General features: G+C 34.7%; 1 protein-coding gene across 1 annotated transcript; it reads right to left on the minus strand.

The window, feature by feature from the left end:
* Positions 1–3,234: 3,234 nt before the first annotated feature.
* Positions 3,235–21,720, minus strand: LOC123717898 (pancreatic triacylglycerol lipase-like). The gene is made up of 11 exons (XM_045674150.1): positions 21,377–21,720; positions 13,942–14,048; positions 13,138–13,296; positions 10,982–11,119; positions 8,303–8,406; positions 7,424–7,551; positions 6,627–6,767; positions 5,306–5,404; positions 4,927–5,038; positions 4,107–4,246; positions 3,235–3,614 (listed from the first exon to the last, which is right to left on the minus strand). Exons 1-11 carry the CDS (start codon positions 21,453–21,455, stop codon positions 3,448–3,450), a joined length of 1,374 nt encoding a protein of 457 aa, XP_045530106.1. The 5' UTR covers positions 21,456–21,720; the 3' UTR covers positions 3,235–3,447.
* Between the last annotated feature and the right edge of the window lie 151 nt (positions 21,721–21,871).

Raw genomic sequence — 21,871 nt, forward strand, 5'->3', positions numbered from 1 at the left:
TAAAGTGTAAGGTAAAAGCCCCAATAGATGGCCATGTACTAGTATATGATCACATCATGAATGTGTGTATCTTTATTCACAGTGTTTACACACTGTATACGTGATAATGATACTATAAATAAATAAATATCTGCGTTTACTGCACAAGACGTTATGCGACAGAATTGCCATCTCAAGTTCTAATATGTAACTACTAAACGAATACATCAACCAATCGCGTGTATTTTTTCTCGGTCTCCCTTTCCCACTCTCTCTCTCAATCGGTCTCAATTGCTCTCTCCTTTTTCTTGGACAAAAACGGTGGATAACTTCGTGATGCTAATATTACTATTGCGTTTCATGTGTAAAAATCTTACCCACATGCGCCTAAAGAAGTTTCACTTCAAACATTATAATAAAAAAGCCTCGTTTATTCTTTGAAACATTCATTCATATTAGTAGACCAACTGAGTTTTCAGTATCGCATAGTGGAAATTTGCAAGAAAGCATACAAAATAATGCGATTTCTGCTTCGAAGGGCAATTTACTAACATTAAGGTGAGAAGGCCTTAGTGTTAGCTTGTACAACGCATTGGTTACATTCTGTAACTCGTCTGTTTGGGCGTGAAGCTAATACTGCCTTATAATGGCGCGCAAACATAATAAACTTACACGATACCTCTATAACAGACTGTATGGCATCCATCCCTACTAGCCTTTAATGTACTCAACAATATTTGTCTTAGGGATAAACAATAAATTGGAAACCAGACTTACAGTTGGCCTACTATATACTGAAAGTCTAGCGGGGGGTAATGTTCCCCAAGTGTACTCCAAGAACTGGATTTCTTTGTATCTACGGGATATGTGTGACGACGAGAGTCTCGGTTATTTGCCATGGACCAGAACCAGTCTGTTGCACAGATCCTCGTTAAAAAATTGCGCCTACTGAATGGTGTCACTATCAACATCTGTGATTCTGTGTGTTTAATACTATATATTTTATTACAGTTTGTTTTGTTTTTGACGTTATCGTATTGGTTTTACAAATTAATAAATGGTGCTACAGCCTTTTTAGATCTAGGTCTGTATCATTTTCATGATAATTTGTTAATTGAATAGGCAAGTAGGTGATCAGCCTTCTGTGCCTGACGCACGCCGTCGACTTTTTGGGTCTAAGGCAAGCCGGTGACGATGTTTTCCTTCACCGTTCGAGCTAATGTTTAATGCGCACATAGAAACAAAATCAAGCCGAGGATCGAACCTACAACCTCAGGGATGAGAGTCTCATATCGTATTGGTTTAGTACTGTATTTTCTGGAAATAATTAATTCAATAAATATGGACAAACGATACACACACTTCCAATTCAATATTAAAGTATAGGCCAACTGGCTCGCCAAGTAAATAAGTTCGCCAGCCCACCGTGGCCCAGCTCGTGGTCCTTTTCCACTTGTAACCCTGTTAATCCATCTGCCATTATTCATGTGAATGGTGTGCCCAATTCCACTAAAACGTTTTGCAACTGTATAGTGGATCAATAATTTTGATCAATTATGAATGGCAATGACAAAATAAATTATTTTAAATGTCGTATTACATCGTTTACCTAAAGGAAATGTCTCTTTTTATTACGCCGTAAACACAGTTGTATTAGAAGAATTTGTTTCATCGTTCAGTTCTAAATTCAGTTTTATTACTCAACGTTTCACAATTAATATTGAATACATTTGAGAAAGTAATAAACGAAAAATATATAAAGCTGTTCTTCCAACTCTCGTTTTATTCCGTTTGGAGGAACTTTGGGTGAAATCTAATTAAATATTTAAGTTGGCGCCTGGTAGATTGTGACTGCAGAGCTGATTATGAGCTTGCCTCAACGAATAAGCGTGAAAGTTGACACTGGACCAAACCATCCAAAATTTGTTTTAATTTATTAATTTATTAATTATTATTATTACTGTTTAAGTTAAGAAAATTGTAATTTAAAAATAATAAAATTTTCCGTATATTCATTAAACAAATGGTTTACATATTTATTCATTTAACGTTCAAATTGCGATGTTATTAATATTTTTCTACGATTACCGATTACGATTATTATAATAATGTGGAACAAATCGATTATTCGAATTGAAGACGACAGTATGACTTGTTTATAATATTGTTACGAGCTAGGGGATCGGATAGAAAAGGCCGTAGATTTCTTCAAAGGTTTATTTCTTGATTAATCAATGAGGAATTTATGGGCACAAATTAATTGCAGAGATGCACTAATAACACACAAAAACAATCACTTATTACTTGACTTATGCACACTTCACACTGTACTTTATCACTCGTAATCACTTTATTCGCACTTTATCGCTTCGGTGTTTCTCTCTTGTTATCGCATTCAAAACTAAGTGACTAGTCGCGTTTCGGCTCGCTTATATATCCCTGGGAATAATTCTAAACAATATTCGAGAACTTTCTAGGCGGGCTTGCTACTGAGTAGCGATTGCACAATTGTAGAACGTCCGCTCTCTTTGTCTCTTTCGCACGTTGCTCCGTCCTTGTCGTACGGCGTTCTAGAGTGCTCAGTCTAATTTCGAGAAAGTTCTGATCTTCTCTCTCTCTCTCTCTCGTATCATTTCGTCCTTGTCTCACACCTAGAAAGTTCGGTCTAGAATATTCCTTCATCAAAGGGGTATAACTAGGCCTGAAAACGCCTGAAAACGGGTCTCCTGAAAACTGCACCACTCGACTACACATGTTCTGAAACTGACTGAAAAAAGGTTTCAGCTTCCTGAAAACTAGGGTAACATTATGGAAATTACAATTTTCTAATACGTGATTGACCCTCTCCTGAAACGGTCAGAAATCATATTACAGCCGGCTGAAAAGTTCTATCTAGAAAAATCTAGAAACAATGCAGTCGACCCGTCTTCGTAACAATATCCTAATGCTGTCTTGAGATTTAATTTCGTGGTAAACTGTTTTTGATCGAGACAACACAAATATGTATGACAAATACGTATTTGTTTAATTTAAGAATAATAACTCGTACAAACCAAGTTATTACTGTCATGGTACCTAACAGGGACTGGTGTGCCGCCGTCTTGCTTAGAGAAGCATTTGGGCGGGTTCATGAAATTACATTTAAAACTAATATTGAACAGAATTATTTATTAACAAAAGCTCGCACACTCATGCATTGGTAAAATAAATAAGGTAATTAAAATACAAGATGTGTTGTTTTTTTTATTGGCCTGGTAACGAGACCTTAAAGCTAACAAGATTTATTGTGATTTATAGACAAAAATAACAAACACGTGGGAAATGAATCATACATTATAAAAACCAAAGGAAATTGATTTCAAACGACTCTATAGTCACTGACAAATTATTATCTGTGTGTGTTTTTTTTTCTATATCCTGTCAAGATACAAATATGTTTTTTTAAGAAAATAAACAGAACAATAAACCTTAACCGAACGAAACTAATCTTCGGAACCAGCTTCTCTGTGTGGTTGGTTCAAATGGGTCTCCATACGCCTGGGTGACGTTTGGTTTTACCGACCTGTCGATTCGGAAACCGAACTTCAAGTCTCGGAGAAGGTCAGTTCGAGGATGCTGGCGTTGCCATTCTGTAGCTAAAAAATAATGTATATTATAAGTAGTTAAGTATATTTTTCCCAACTACTTTTTTAACGACACAAACGCATTGAAAATGACCCATTGCGTCACTCTATTACTTTTTGTTTTTTTATAGAACAAACGAGCAGAAAGTTGAAGTTGCCCATGAACACTTTCAATGCCAAAGGGCCCGCGAATGCGTCGCCGACCTAATAAGAATCGGTACGCACTTAGTAGGACCCTTAAAAACCCACTACCCATGTACACTCTCAATGCCAGAGGGCTCGCGAGTGCATTGTCGGCCTTTTAGGAATAGGTACTCTCATCCTCTAAAGGAGTGATTATTAAATAGAGTACATGTCAAATAAGTCAATTTTTAAAAAGGAAATAAGTGTTGGCCAGATTTAATTGGCGTTCTCCAAAACGTCTTTGACACATGACAGCTAATATGGACAGTTACGTAAAATATTGTTACCGTGGCAACAACAACAACATTCACATATACTCACGACAATAAGGTTCTCTCTCAGTAGTGAGCACAAAGTATGGACCCTTCGCCTTCGGCCCTGATACTCCTCCGATAGCATTAATTCCCATTTCAGCACATGATGCTTGACGATCGCAGGCCGCTACCAAACTTGAATTCACCCTAAAAATTACATACATATCCCTTATTAGTTACTTTTTATTATAAGAATATCTATTTATTAATAGATTATAGAAAAAGTTACTTAAATTCTGGTTATTTAGGATCTTGTTTAGTGTTGAAGGACATTACACTGTTTTAATATAGTTAAATGCGCATTTCTAATGTTAATTCTTGTAATTTAGTACACCTCTAGTTATCTAATTCCATACACTGTTTCATTAATAAATAATAAATTACTAAATAAAAGAAGAACGTATAAATAGCGCCAAATCTACAGCCACAGATCAGTAAAAAAAAATTTTTTAATTACTATTTTTCTTATTTTTATTTTTATATGTTAATAAAATATCATCTAAAATAAGAACAAAGGGCAGTGTTGGCCTAGTGGCTTCAGCGTGCGACTCTCATTCTTGAGGTCGTAGGTTCGATCCCGGCTGTGCACCAATGGATTTTCTTTCTATATCCGCATTTGACATTCGCTCGAACGGTGAAGGAAAACATCGAGAGGAAATCGGCTTGCATTAGACCCAAAAAGTCGACGGTGCGCGTCAGGCACAGAAGGCTGATCACCTACATGAATATTCGATCAAAACATTTTTTCATGAAACAGATACAGATATCGGAGGCCCAGACCAAAAAAGGTTGTAGCGCCATTGATTTATTTTAAAATAAAAACAAACCCTTCATATGTCAAATTCCACCGGTAAGCCCTGAACGTGCAGTTGTCATTTATCAATGACTCCGTAAATAGCATATACGCTCTACCATGGCTGCATATGGCTTGCTGGATACCTTAAACAACATATATCAATTAATAAACCAGTTTAAGATCTATATGACTATAGGAATACTAAACTATCTGATATCTGAATAGTGGCTTTGATTATTTTATTTTAAAATAATCCACGGCGATCAGAGGAACTACAGATCTCAACGCACTATTGATAAATTGACAATTTACAACCTGTAACATGTCTATAATATTGCTTGATGTTGCCATTCTAATAAAACAGATGATTATCTTATTATATCTCTATTTGTCATAATGAATAGACTTACGTGAAGCAGAAAATGGAATCAATTTCGACCATAGAGACCTTGTTCGGTTTACGCAACCTGGTTGCTGCATTCCTCCATTTGGGTAGAAGTCGGCATGGCCTAGAGACAGATGCGAATAACAATTCTTATTCATACATTATACATGTACGAGGGCGATTAAAAAAATGTTTTTAACCACTATAAGCGCTATTAGAGTTAATTCTTAATGTTATTATCGTAGGAAAACCGTATCGAAACGTATACCTGTAGCCTCATCTACAATCTACGGCTACACTGCGATGACGTCTTACGCTAAAACGTGGTACGAAGTGTTTCTGCTAAGCATATAAATAACTATTTGACTTCAGGACGTTCTGACGGATCCGTGGCAAAGCAGAGATTAGGGTAAAAAATCGCCTTCACCGGGGAAGGTATTTTTACTTCGCACTTCACTCACTCATGAATTTCCATCCTATACTTCAGGACCTCAGCAGGTGATTGACGTAGGGATAGTCACGGGAAAAGCTCAAAACAGACGGACCTGAGCTGTCAAGGCCCTTCAGACCAACAGTGAGATTTCATTAAACAGTCACTGAGTACTTCAGGTCATGAAATGCTAAGTCTAAGCCGGCCGAGGAGCCTACCTTTAAATCGGAAAAACACCTTCCTTTCTCCATAATTATTTACATGAGTATCGCCTTGCCTAGTAAGAAAAATAAATAATGAACAGCACTGGTACTCTGTCACTTGCAATCCGCTACTGGAAGAATTCAGTGTTGAGTTTCTGTGGTTGCAACATCGCTAGGGATGTTATTTATTGGTAATCTTACAACTAACATCCATAGTATAAAACAAAACACTTAGACAATACAAAGGCAAAACAGATTACATTCATAAACAATATATATGAAAAACACTGCCAACCCTGCTCAAAAATAGAGATATTGACAAATCTATATCTCTATTTTTGAGCAGAGTTCAGTGGCCAATTGGCTTCAATGACTCTCATCCCTCTGGTCCCCGGCTAAGAACCAATGGAGTTTCTTTCTATGTGCTGACAATTGCTCGAACGGTTAAGGAAAACATCGTGAGTAAACCGGCTTGCCTTAGACCCAAAAAGTCAACGGCGTGCGTCAAGCACAGAAGGCTGATCACCAACTTTCCTATTAGATTGACAAATGATCGTGCACCAAACACAGAAATCTGAGGCCCAGACCTAAAAAGGTCGTAACGCCACTGATTTATTTATATTTTATATTAATATTTTATTGAATCATCTTATATATCGGCCATACAGAGGCAACTTAAGAAATTGTTTTGTTTTTATTGCAATGATTTTTACCAATAGGATCGGGTAATCCAAAACCAATCTTCTGCAAAAGACGGCCATTGGTATGAATGACATCCACGAAGTCAGCATCCGAAGGATCCAATCGTTCCACAGCACTTGAATCGCCGTAACATGGTTGAGCTGGATCTAAACCTTCAAAGTTAATATTTAATTAGTCATGGTAGTTCATAGGCCAATCCAGGTGGGGTGTGGCATGACCACTCCCCACCTGCCGGACCGGACATTACAAAAAACCTTTTGGATTTCGAAAACGATTTAAATCGGTTTTAAGAAGTTTGATCTCTGTATTACTCCCCGAACGTACGTTGATATTGCATTAGACTCCATCTACCAGAAATCTCAGTCGCTCAGTCGCTTTTGCGACCGTAATTGGTTCTGATTTAGGTAGATATGATTAGGGTTATCCCACTTACGTGTGGTATTGAAGATTTAATGCTCTTCTGTATTTGATTACGTAATTTTTAAAGTAAAATGCTTATCTGTTATATTTTCTTTTCAAAACTAAACTTTCTAAAATCTTTACGTACATGAAAACCCTCAATAGACTTCACTACGAGTAGAATATTTATTTATATATTTATTACAGAAATATATACATTATCCTATATATCTACTAACTATACAAAATAAAGATTTCTTCATCAAAATTATTCATCATCGGATGTCGAGGCAGAATACGAATTTCCACCCGTATCATCTCGAATTCCAACGTTCCGCAACTTGTAATTGTAAGATTAAGCGAAATTGTTATATTCATATAATATAATAGATAATTTCATACACCTTACCTGTAATCCTAGCAACTCTGCCCAGATGGAAGGAGACGTATGAAACAATATGCGCTCCAAGACTGTGGCCTATGAAATGAAAGTCTTTTAACCTGGCACCAGTCACCGCTATGAGTTGGCGCATGAACCTAAAAGAAGTTTAGCACAAAACTTTAAAAGCGATTGCCATCAATACATGTTTGGACAAAACACGCAAATGACGTCAACTGAGAATCTTGAAAATAATGCTTGTTAACTATATATTCCAACTTTTCCTAAACTAATATAAAAATCGGTTTAGTAATTTTGAGATAAGAAAAGAGCGTACCAATTCTTAAAACGCCGGCAACGAACTTGTGAACCCTCTGGCATTAAGAGGGTCCATGGGCGGCAGTATCACTTAACATCAAATGAGCCTCCTTCCCGTTCTAAAAAAAACCTTGCAATTTTACTTATGATCGAAGTACTCTAAACTCTGCTTAAAGTCTTGTTGTTTATGGATTTCTCCTCTTCTCCGTAGTCTTCATTACTAAAGGTCTTGAAAAGCCCTAACCGTTAATCGTAATACCTTGACATGCATCCACCACAGCACCATATCCTCAGCTTGTGTGGCACCCATAATTTGTCTTGCTTTGGTCATTACTCCTTCCTACCATTATTAACTAGTCAAGACTATTTAGTTCTCTTCTGACAATATGGCCCAAGTATCTAAGCACCCGTTTGTAAATGATAGTCTACAGTCGTGTATATAGTACGTGAGAATAGACTTTTTTTTTTGCAGTCCATGGCGTTCGCAACATTCTCCTCCATCGCCACATCTCGAAGGCCTCTATCAATTTGTAATCACAACGATGTGAAAGTAGAACATAGGCTAAAGAAAGAAACCTTTAAATATATTACCCGGTAACATCAGAGCCAACTCGTCTTGTATTGGCGACAGCGCGCCAGTACTTCCACGTGTCTCCTCCCTTACTCCAGTCCACGGCAATCACGTTTAAGTCCGCCTTTCGAATATAATTAGTAATTTTTGAAAGATTGATAAAACGGTGTACCTTTAGTGCCACGTTAAAGACCTATTTTTTGTTAATTTCTTTTATATAGATTATCTGTATAGATACCGGCAAACATCTTGAACAAATGTCCTTGCCTGCGCAGAAGCGATTTTTAGGTATCCCTAGGTGGGGAGTGACGCCTCGATCGCGTGATTGATAAATCAGTTGACGTTTGCGTCCCGCGCTGTGTACAATGCGCAAACTTTCCCCCACTTCCTTGTTTAATGCTCAAGAAATTTGCCGGTATCTATAAGCAAGCACTTTATTGCTTATGGTTGAGAGGCGGCTAGTTTCTGGATAATGGCTCTAACTATGTGAAACCAGCTGCCAACTGAAGTATTTCCAAATTCGTCTTAGGGACAAGAAAAGAGCGTATCAATGCTTTAAAGGCCGGCATCACTCTTGCGAGCATTCTCGTAATGTGAGTGTCGATGGGCGGCGGTATCACTTGACATCACGTGAGCCTCCTGCCCATTTGGCCCCTGTTCTATAAAATTGTATGTATTTAGGATTACTTTTCGCTAACATAATGTTACTATGGACGCTTGTTTAAGTGACAAGTAATAATAATAGGAGAAGAAAAAAATGATTTTTATTATAATTAATTATTGCCTTACACTTAAAGTCGACGTCGTGTATCAAGCACAGAAGGCCTTGACATTGACAAATGATCATGAAGCAGATGCAGAAATCTCCTGCCAAGACCAGCGATTGCAGTGCTGGTTTCTTTAACATCCCCCATTTTAACAAATACTATCTTTCGTATTTTTCTGTCGAATTAAGTATACGCTGTGATTAAGTGAGATTTCGGTACAAAGCAACGTGCAACTAGATTATGTTCATAAAGCATGTCATAAAAAGTTGCCAGAATACGTAAGCGTGTAACAGTAACTTCATTCTATCTAAGATTATCAATATAATTAATAAATCAAATTTTCGTTGCAGTTATAAAGTACATCTACTCAACAAAAACCCCACGAAATCTAGTTATTAAACCGCCCAAAATATTTATTTATCAATTTCTTGTAGTAAGTAGTTTTAGTAACAATTATTCTTTTTTGAAATGATGCATCTTTATCGGCGTTGGAAAAAATTTACCGTCACATTTTTCCGTTACACGCCATCTTTTTCTTGTCACCACGATTGATTCAAAGCCATTAATAACAAAAATATATAATAACGATAACAATGACAGTAATAATTCTATTACAATTAATGAAATTCTGTAATAATCTTAGTAGTAATAAGGTAAAATGAAATAATTGTATTATTTGTATTCATGTCTATGATAATCAAAGCCTTTAGTTAAACTTTATCTAATTTAACTTTATTTAACCAATTTCTGTAAAGTTGCACATAGTAGATCATTTTTCGAAAAATAAGGTCATAAAGAAGTTTCATTCCTACGTGTGTAGCACACTAGTATACGCACACATTGTTTATTTAGTATTTACCTTAACACACAAATCTACCAAGAATTCTTTTCTTGCACTGTTAATTTTTACTATTAATTATTACAATGGTTTCACGCATCATGTAGACACGTAAAAAGGCTTACAGAAATCTGGGGTTCATATAGCGAATAGCTTGTGGCTTCACGAATATCAGTGCAATTTAAATTGTACACAATGCGTTAGTGAGATGTCATTTGGAGTACAACGCAATGGTGTGGGCCCCATATGAGGTTAACAGTCTCATGTTAGAGTGAGTACAAAAGAAATACACTCGCTGCCTCTACAAGAGACTGTATGGAGTGTATCTTCGCTTATCACACGATCCTGTTTCATCTGGGAAACCCACCATGGGTTACGATCAGCCACGCCTAAGAAGAGAGCTAGTTGAGTCACTGTATTTATTTAAGATAACGGGTCGGGTTCATAATCTGGATATAATGGAGAGTCTACGGGTACCAGGTAGAAACCTGAGGCTTCCGTCTAAACTTTTGGATGTACCGCAAGCACATTCCAACTTGGTTAGCGAAGCGCCACTCACGCGAGCAATACAAATAATAAACAGAATTTCTACTAGACCTATTTGTTTGTACACTGGATGAGTTCACAAGAGTTGCTTGCTATATTGTTCGTTATAAGATTTAGGCATATAAATATATATTTTTTAATGTTTTATGTAGGAAAATCGGTGTGGCTATTGTTTTGTTGTTCTATCGAATTAGTAGTAACTCTTAAGATATAATAATGATGTGGAATAAATAAAAATAAAAAAATACATTATTTCCCATTTTTCTAGCGTTTATGGTGCAAACTAGCTGTTGTGGTCTTTGGCAGAATGTATGGAATCACAGCACAATGCTGATATACAATCACACACACATTACACACTTAAAATGTACCAAATTCGTTTTTTTTTCTTTCCAGAATTTTTGGTTATTATTAGTTTTTGATTAATATTATTTTCTGTGTTTCTGTGTGTGCGTATAGTTAGTAATAAATGTTATGTATATGTCTAATTCATCTAAATTTCGGAACCCTCAACACTACTTCTGTCTCAAAAATGAAGCAAAATTTACCCAATTCAATAAGGCATTTGTCATATCCAGAACCCACGATGCGTTGCTATGGCTCATAAAGCCGTGTACTATCATGGCGGTTCTTCGGCTTGGGTCAAAATCTACCCACTCCAGTCCAAACTGATCTCCAGGGTATACCTATAACAAAACATAAAATTCCCTTAGTTTGATTCGTTGCTGTATAAATTCATTTATTTATTAAACAATAGATGACGTTGTGCATGTATAAAACGCGATAGCAAAACGACGTCCTAGAAACATATAGTGTTTAGAATTGTAAGTTTATTTTACTCGCGAGCCACAACTGCCATAAGATGTTCACTATCACCGTCAACGATATTCGAGCCAAATCGAGAATTCTTGGCCCCTTACCACTGGACATGACACTCCTGACACGATCCCAGGATTATCAAGTCGAGCTCTCCTCACTTCCACAGTCCTCAATCCAACTTCGGCTCTGTGTCCGTGTAGACTGTAGAGGTCTTGTCTAGCTACATGTCCACCCTCAGCAGGATACATCATGAACCACACTCTCACTCTCTTTAAGTTGAAGTTTTTTTCATTATATAAGTGTCCCATATATTGATACAATAATAAAGTAAACAGTATGCCGTAATAGGAACTCAAAGGAACGCTCTGATTCGAGCTCCGTAAAGTGTTTTTAAAATGGAAAAGCCAGTGGGGAAAACATAGTCATATACCACCTTATATAGAATGTTGATATTACATACATATTTATGAGTTTAAATTTCCGTACAGTCATACCGTATGTATTTATATTAATAGAATGTCTTATTAAAGATTTGATCCTTCTACAGGCAGCATATATAGTTTACATAAGTATTATTTACATATACTTTATGTATGTTTGCTTTAAGATTAGTTACACGTTCCTCACATCAACACCAACTATGGATACTCAGTTTTGTATTCTAGTATGTATGTATGTAGTCTAAGCTATCGCGGAATCTTAAAAAGTGTATTAAGAAGATCCATAGCGCCAAATCATTAGCATCATGAACACACCTCATACCCTCTCGTACATATGTCCATACCAGCACACAACACACCTAAACACAGGTATTTTTATTGGTTTTTCCTTTCGTAAATATTTGAACATTTTTGTATATATTATGTATCCTTGGCTATATCTTTAGAATTTGTTGTTATTCTTTGTTATAGAAGCGTTAAATCCAAATCATTTAACATTTGATGAACTAGTCATACTAACATTTTTATGAGATATAATAACGGTTTTTTTTTTAATTGTTGAATTATTATTCATAGCATTACCAGCACATATAAATGTTGACAGATATTTACCGGTCTTACAAATATTATGTTATAAATGATTGTCAATTGTCATGCATTTAATACGTCATTGGAATTGTTTAGTTCCGTAAAGTTACTGAATGACGCGGGGTTTTCTCGGTAATAATTCAAGGAAATTTAAACAGACAAATTAAAATCCCGAGAAATTGCTGTTAGATTTTTTTATGACTTAATTGTCTCATTGAATAATGGATTTATCAAGGATTTTTTATTGTTTACATAATTATTATTTTTGCCTTCGCTTACGTAGTAACAAATCCTTACATTATATTACGTCTATAACAAATTACATCAACAGCGAGGAATAATATTTGTTGCTTTTACAGTTTTCCGTGAATTTTGAGGTCTAGATCCTTAATAAAGGACTATACTGAGTGTGTATCAAAACAATTATTATAAGTCAAAAACGACATAAGCCTAGCTAGTTTTGGTTCTGGAAGAAAATGTCAAATTAAAATAGACTCGAAAAATTTGGGCTCATAATACCGCGACACCTAGGGTATGCTTCAAGTCACAAGCCCCATAAACGATTTTAGCATGAATTCCAGACTCATACCTCAATTAAAATGGCAATAAAAAGTACTAAAGTAAATACACTTATCAAAGGCTAAGTTTTTAATAGATGGCCTGTTTCGTCCTATTAATATATTGCCGTCTTGTTTTCGCGATGAAGGCGAAATGTTACACAATTAATTATTTTTTAATGTATTTTTTATATACTTGTTATTTTGACGTTCTCAAAACGGCTTGGCATCTGTAAGTGGTTTGAATTAATCTTTTAAATAATTTTGTATAAAAAACTGTTTTTAACAGTTATGACTCACCTGAACTCGCAACGGGTTTTGCCTAGAAGAGAAGTAGAAATGTGTGTTAATACTGTCGGATGATCCGGGCTTCATGTTTAAAAACCCAAGTTTATTTATGAAGTTGCCTAAGCCAAAGCAGTCTACTGTATTTGGAACTGGCAGCTTAGATGTTGTGTCCTGGTAAACATAAATATATGAAAATAAAATCCTCAGTTTAGAAGTAAAATAGGGATTTAAATTGTTTCTTTTTTTTTTATTTAACACTAAGGAAAGGTAAAGGGCTTAATTTTCCGGTGATCAAATTTAAATGACAATTGACGTCTTATACAGATTTACTCTTAAAGAATTCCCTTATTTAACAATCTGTGGTGCACTGTCCTATAGACAATTAAGAAAATGGCGCGTCTAGAACAAAGCATGACGCTCTGTGCTCTATTGAAAACCCGTGCACACTGCAAAGTCTTTTAGCACGTCTTAATTGTACCTAATTTCTACTACATTTAAATTTTCTACATAAACAATGACTATTTTGTGTTAAAAACAAAGAATAATGAAGAAATCCGCGGAATTGTGTATGAACACTTATAATACTAATATTATATATTTAAAAGTCTTCAAATTGATATTTATCTGTTAGCTGTTGGCTATAGTCCGGTCTAGTTATGTTCTATAACATCTCGCAAGGAGCAAAAGGGATAAATTATTCCGTATCCAGAGCTTTCGCTGTGTATACAGAAGTATCAAGTATGTCGCAATGATGTGGCAGGTTCAAGTAACTGCAGCTGGAACCGCAGAGCTATTTCATATAGAAACTTTACTTACTTCGATATCAGCGTAACCAACATATTCTGGACTATTTGTCGAGGTTGAGACTCCGTCGCCATATTTCAGAAATTCCCTTAAATCTTCAGGACTGATGTGATTTTCAACTGTAAATTATTTGATTTTATTATAGAAAAAGTGTTACGAAATAAAATATTTATATAGACATATTTTCTTTAGAATCTAAATCCCTTCTATCTATCTATCACACCCTTCTCAAATAAGTCGCTACATGCTTAAATAATCGTAAAAATATACTTTTCATTTTTATGCAGAGGCATACGGAGAGATAATGATGTGCGTTGGTAACGTGCGTTATCAATTTCATCTTGAGCGCACTGACATTAACTTTACGATGTGGAATTCGATAATATTTTATAAACTCATAATTTATTGGAACTTGACCTGGAAGTAGATCAAGCTAGACTTCTTTTATCTTTTTCGTGTTTCTTTTAGCGGTATGAAGAAGAAATATTTATTTAACTTAATAATACATAAAGCCTTTTATTTCCATTTCGAATGCTGTTAGTATTTTTCATGATCATCATCATCACATGCCAGTCTTATCAAGTGGGTGATCATCCTGACACACCCTGTGTTTTTTACGTCTAGGGCAAGCCGGTTTTTCAGAATGATTCGCATCACCATTCGAGCGAATGTTAAATGCTCACATAGACATAAAGTCCATTGGTGCACAGCGCAGTACGAAAATACGACTGTGATGAGAGTCGAACGCTGAAGCCACTAGGCTAACACTGCTCGCACGTTAGTGTTGTTAGTTTTTACTTATAGCTAAACGTTGGTCGCCTGTGACAATGAACCCCTCTTGAGTGAAGGCTTCCTCCCCCTTTCCAGATGTCGCTATCTTTGCCAATAACCTGCCAGTCTTTTCCTGCAATTTCTATCAAGTTATTAGCCCACGTCTTTGGCCGGCCCATTCCTATTTTCCCGTAGTACTCCATTGTATTGTCTTCAGTGTCCATCTGTTATCCTGGTATTGTGTCATCAGGACAAAAGTCCTCATTGCGAATATATAAGAGTCTATAAATAACGTCTGAAACTTACGTTTCGATAACTGCCTATAGTTGTATACGCAGGGGCGGACATACTTAAGGACTTTTTGGGATGCAGCCCATGGGCCCCAAGATATAATGGGCCCCCAGTCCCAACTGAAAAAAATAGGCGATACTTCAAATGTAAAGCAATATCTAAAATTAAAAAAATCCAATCAAATGGTTGGAAACCCTGAAATCAACTAATTGATATAACCATATAGACGCCCTCTATTGAACGGAACGGGGAATTCCCCGTCGCTTGTTTTCGGTCGGTGTATGACTCTCGTGATCGTCTATCACGGTGGACTTCCTGGTAATAGCCCAGAGCCCCACAAATTCACCAACCGACCGTGCGTATATGCCTCCAGGGCTCAGCGCAGCCATAAAACATTAGGGTTGATTTCGGTGTGGACGTTTGCCTGACTGTTCCCTGGCCCATATCTCCAACTTTCAGGAAACATTGTATCGGATTTGACTCACAGAAGCCTTTACTGTGTTCTTTTTTAAACCGGGAGGTAAAAGGGCAGGAGGCTCACATCGCCAGAGGTTTCGCAAGTGCGTTGCCGGTCTTTTCAGAAATGGTACGCTCTTTTCTTGACGCCTTGAGCGGGATAAAACTTAAACCCGTTTCCATGGTAACGTCATAAAGCTATTACGCAGTTTCAAGGAAATTCGGGCTAAGTTGCTATTTCTTGCGTTGAGGACGCACGCGATCTCAATAAGGTTGTATTGAAGCTAGTTATATAATATTACATCATTTATAACTGAAATATGTATTTCTGTACGTAAAGTGGATTATGAATGAGATGGTGGATTAAGAAGATTCTTAAAATATAGAATTAAAAAGTGAACAGTGTTGTAATATATAAAAAATAACGTAACCTACTCTATGGTCGTGCATTTTTTGAGGAGCCTCAACGACATTTATTAAGTAAAATATTCTGGAATTAAATATGATTTAGCAAGGATAATGGCAGCATTCTGATGGTGAATAAATAAAACACATTCCAAACAAACAAATATAAAAAAAAAAATCTTTTTTGTAATACTGTTTTGTTTTTAATTTATGTTTTTTTAACTGTCAATTGTTAAATTCCCTTTCTGGCTAAAACGTATTGTCTAATTATAAATGAATGATAATTTCTGACTTAATCTGTGTATTTTAGTCATGTATATAGATTTTCTATAATCTCTGACACTACCGAAGCGTGTATTCTTTGGCTTAAAGGTCTCATTACTAGGCCATAAAATAATTTTTAAAAAAACGTGTGTTCTACGTATATTTCATTTTAATAGACAATTCTAAATACGGCCTTGAACTTTTGAATGATATCTTTCTTTATTGTCGAACTAATTCAATTGAATTACAAGTAGTCATTAAATAAGTGATTTGGGAAATACAGGGGAAAGTGTAATTAATTAATTTTATTTAATTAACTATTAACGACTCAATCAATTTTAATAGAGTTGTGATGGCCTAGTGGCTTCAGCGTGCGACTCTCATCCCTGAGGTCGTAGGTTCGATCCCTGGCTGTGCACCAATTGACTGTCTTTCAATGTGCGCATTTAACATTCGCTCGAACCGTGAACGAAAACTGCGTGAGGAAACCATCTTGACTTAGACCATTATTAACAGCGTGCGTCAGGCACAGGACATTACATTCATAATCTAATCAATATACAGATTTTACTTTACAACGAATATATATCTAATATATTTTTTAAATCGTAACATAATTTACGTACAATGTCCGATATTAGTAAATTGAAAATACCTACTCTACAGGTATTGTAAAATTCTGGATTTCAAACAGGTAATGAAAGATTTTTTTATAAAAATAAAAACAAAAATGCAAATTTTTCTTCAATAATATTAGAGAAGAAATTTCTTTATAGATTTCCCTTATACTGTGCAACATTTTTTATATCATCAATAGTATCGATTAACGATTTTTTTTTATGGATAATTTATTTATATATATATATATATATATATATATATATACAATATAACATTATGCATAATAACAGCGTGATAATTCTAATATAATATTTAATTTAAATTATCATTAATACGTTGAATATTTTTATCAAATGATTCCGCATAGTCAATAGTTGTAATCACGTTACATCCTACTTCGGAATATGTTCTATGGTTATCATAGTCAAAGCTTCGTTTCAAGACCATTATTATGATAAGGCTATATAGCGGCGGGATCGAAGAACATGTATTCAACAATATTTTTAGAACCATTACAGATTATTAATTAGTAACTATAAAACCTATACAAATTATTTTGAATTATGTTAAGTATCATCTTTAACATTTCATCTTTTTAGTTTAGTTTTTTTTTCCTGTTTAGTTTTGTCTTAATAATTGTGTATAACATGTATTTTTGCACTTGCCTATCTTATGTAATTAAATACATTTCTTTTTTCTGTACTCACAGTGGTTGCCTGGAAGGGATCGCTCGTTAGCGATAAGGCCGCCAGTTGCCCTCCTTTTGATTTAATTACGTTAAAAAAAATTGTATTGTAACGAAGTGTCAATAAATAAATAAATATTCAAATTAAATACAAAATAATCTCTCCTCCTGCCGTAACTGGACTACGCCGATTGTTGCTCTTCTGATCTAAACGAGGAATTGCTAAACTGCATCGTCTCCAAAACTTCTATATCCGATTTATATTCGGTCTAAAAAAGTACGACCATATCTCTGGTTATCCATTCGTCAGCGATGTGATGCTCACGTTCTCCATCTTTTATATTCCATCCTGTTCAACCCTAAATCTCCTTCCTATCTCAAAAATGACTTCAAATGTTTGGGAGACCATAACTTTAGCTTACGCTCTTCCGAAAACTATATCTTTGAAATCCCATCTCATAACTCCTCCTTTCTTGGCGATTCCTTTAAGGTCTCTGCAGGCTTTGGAAATCACTTCAAGTCCCTATTCGCTTGTTTCCTTCACTATCTTCCTTTAAATTTCTTCTGTACAATCATTACCTGTCCACATCGTATCCCCAACTTTCTTACTAACTACTAACTGACGTGAGACTTATCTTAAATTATAGTGATACATGTGCACCTTTTACTGTTGTTTTTCATGTGTCCTTTTTCTTAGTTTGAGTTTGTTTTGTTGCTGTTTAGTTTTATCTCAACAGCTATATGTATTTTTGCACTTCTTGCCTAACTTATCCGATTTAATACATTTTTTTTCTCTTCTCACAGTGGTTGCCTGGAAGAGATCGTTCGAAATCGATAAGTCCGCCAGTTGCCCTCCTTTTAATTTAATTATGTTCACTTTTTATATTATGTGCAACGAAGTGTTAATGAATAAATAAATATTCATAATTTCAAGAACCCGCCAAAATGCTTTTCAAGACAAGATGGCGTCGCACCTTATGACGTACCGTTTTCTATTTACCGTATTTATAAAAGCTTGCCAACGCTCGGCACACTGGTACTTTGATAATAGAATAATACAACTTTTAATGTGAAAACCACTTATCGGCAAACATAACATACACGAAGGGATAATAAAAAAATAAACAAAACAATAAAATTATAAAAACTAAAGGAAAATTTATTACAAAGTGTAAAGGAAGCTATGGATACCAGGCCTTGCTCGTTTATGCTCATGCTGAATGCTCAATCTGGATATCGGTGAGTTTTGGTCAAAACGCGTTCTTCTGAATGGAGAGACAAAAATTTTGATGGGATACCCCATCTAGATACGGTACGACTCTACGATATTAAAACTTAAAAAAAACCTGATAGTTTAAGAGCTTATATCTTAAATGCAAACGATATATTAATTAATTTTCTTTGATTCTCCAATGACAACATCTTAGTGTCAACCTGGTTTAATATGTGGCCAATTTTTTTCGAGATGCCACTGGAATAATTTTTTTTTTTGGGAAATGTTTAATTGCACATCAAATAAATAATAGCATATCAATATATTTTCATCATTTATAGGTTTTTTTTACATCAATTAAATTACATCACTACAAATAAACTAAAAGTTTAACAATAAAAGTACTGCAGATAATTATAAAATATACATCGCGTTATGAGGAAAAAAGCAAAATAATGCTTACTTTACTTTTTTCCTCATAACGCGATACAAATAAATTTATTTAGGTACAAAAATACTACATGCTTATCACAAATACTGACTGCACAGCAAATTAACCAGAGCGCATGTAGATGATACTCGTTGTCTGGCAAAATAACAATCCAAGTAACATATATATTATTAAGCACCACAAAACTTGCTCATCATATTTATAGTTATTTTATAGTCCAGTGAATAATAGTATAGTCCAGTGACAAACAATGCACAAGAGTCATTCAATGGCGGTATAAAAGACAGCCACACTTTGTGACAACAACTGCCTTTGCCTAGATTTCTTTCAGTCGCAACAATACAAACGTGGTCAAAGAATGGTCGGAAAATCATAAACCTGAGATATTTATAACTGTACCTCCGATAGAACTGAAAGACTGGACTCTTGCGTATCGATGGGTGACAAATAACATCCCATTTCATCATGATTGGGAAACTTTTGATGGATACAAAAAGAAAGGTTTCACTTATTGGGGACTCGCCCACCCAACAAACCGCCTGGATGAGCGGAAATTGCACCTGCCCCATTTTTTTAAAGAACTATATGTGCAAGCTTATCATCGGACTTCGGATCCGACTCAAGTACGTGACACCAGCTACAGAATACAAAACTGTAGCTATTGGGAAAAAACGAAAGCGTGGACGCCCCACGAAAGCAAGCAAGCCTTAAAATCTAATAAAAAAGTTACCATTTGTATCTAATTTTATATCTTTTTGCTTATCTCACTATGTCGTACTTAATAAATAATAAGATGAGTATAACCAATAAAATGCTGTTTTATTAAGAAAAACTGCTGAGTAATACACAAATAGAAGCTATATTAAAAAAAAGACTTAATAGGTATAATGTTCATTAGTCTTATTAGCATTGGTAAAAAAGCTTTGCTTGCAATCAGTAATTTTGATGGGAATTCGGATTATTATTGCATACAAAAGTATGTTTTTTTGATTTGCGTTTAAATACTACCCTTTTTGTTTAAGTGAAATTATTTTATCGATGCTGGAAAAAATTTACCGTCACAGTTTTCAGTTACACATTCTCTTGTACCGCGTTTGATTCGAAGAGATTCAAAGCCATTAATAACAAAAATATAAAAACGATAACAATGATAGTAATAATTCTATTGCAATTAATGAAATTCTGTAATAATCTTAGTGGTAATAAGGTAAAATGAAATATTTGTATTCATGTCTATGATAGTAAAAGCCATTTGTTAAAGTTTATCGAATTTAACTTTACTTAACAAATTTCTGTAAAGTTGCATATAGTAGATCATTTTTCGAAAAATAAGGTCATAAAGAAGTTTCACTTCTGACGTTTGTACATTAGTACACGCACACATTTATTATTACGATCAGGATCATTCTCCGATGAAATTAAACTACAAGACAGTATTAGGATTAGACAAGCAAAGGCATTGTTACAAGCATGCAACTGACGAATAAAAATCAATACTTCAATTTTTTTTTTAATAAGCTAAACAATTGATACTTTTTATTTATTACACTTAGGGTAATTATTGTGTAATCATATTAATAAAATTTCTTGATTCCCTTTTTTGGCCTACTTCTTGCTATACCAGTTCACCAAAATATCTACCTTTATTGTTTTCAATAATTCGTCTTTAGTAAGCTACTCTCTATTCCAGGTACAGAAATTCATTCAATCCTATAACGAGCTACATCGTATTACAAGAAATAGACGCTGGCCATCTTAGAACCTAGCCACAACATATACTTGTCAAATCAACGAGCAGGCCAAGGCATCATCTTACTTATCTATGAATAAATTATATCAAACTATATTTGGTATCTGTCAAACGCCAAATGAACAATTTATATTACTAAGTTTTTCCATAAATATTTTCACTTATCGATATCTGTTTCGTACATACATTCAAGATTAATTAATGATAACACAACAATATTTATTTAATTTAAATACCATTCCAATTGCTCTTCTCAACATAACAGACAGGTATTTAACTATATATGGTTATTAGATAATTAAACATAGGTAATACATATGTTAAATATTAAAATTCTTATCCTGGCAACATTATGAAAGCCCTAAGTTTGATTCCTATATTTTTAATTTTATATACTACATACCTATGAACTACATTAAAAAATTATGGTTACATTACAGATCAGAGACAACTTGGTCTCTTGGGTTAAGGAATTTTACTAACCTAGAATAGTTATGAATAAAGTAAGACAATATATTAAAATAAATTAAATTTACTCACGTTCATCAGTCGTTAAAATATTAAAACACGTACACTTAAAACTTGTTAATAAAATACACCATAATAATTGTATTAACATTTTTGCCTCTACAGGAAAATGGCGATTGTCAATTTTAAAAATAATTCACACAAAACTACTGAACAGTAAGACAATTAAAGAGTAAGTGATTAAGAATTTAACTGGGCCGATATAAAAAGGCAATTCTTAATGTTTTCAGACCTACAGGAAGTCAACCGACGAGGTTTAAGCTGATAATTATGTTATCAATAATTTCTGTTTACTAACAAATGCAAAATATCTATAGATCGCTGTTGTATATAGCATTAAATTATCTATTTTAGAAACGTTGCATCGTGTTTAGAAAAATCATGGCAACTTATATCCTAAACTTATAAAACAAACTCAGAAACTCAACTGTTTCGTTTTTCATTCAATCACAGGATATTATTTGAAATACAATATACGTAGTAAATTATAACGAGCAACTGTACATT

Source organism: Pieris brassicae, chromosome 13 (assembly GCF_905147105.1).
Source record: "Pieris brassicae chromosome 13, ilPieBrab1.1, whole genome shotgun sequence".
NCBI lineage: Eukaryota > Metazoa > Arthropoda > Insecta > Lepidoptera > Pieridae > Pieris > Pieris brassicae.

Coding starts and splice junctions, on each gene's coding strand:
- LOC123717898 (XM_045674150.1), bottom strand. CDS start 21,455: ATGTTAATACAATTATTATGGTGTATTTTATTAACAAGTTTTAAGTGT. Junction 11,120..13,137: donor AAAACCCGTTGCGAGTTCAG/GTGAGTCATAAC, acceptor GTTTTGTTATAG/GTATACCCTGGAGATCAGTT. Junction 6,768..7,423: donor CAGAGTTGCTAGGATTACAG/GTAAGGTGTATG, acceptor TTAACTTTGAAG/GTTTAGATCCAGCTCAACCA.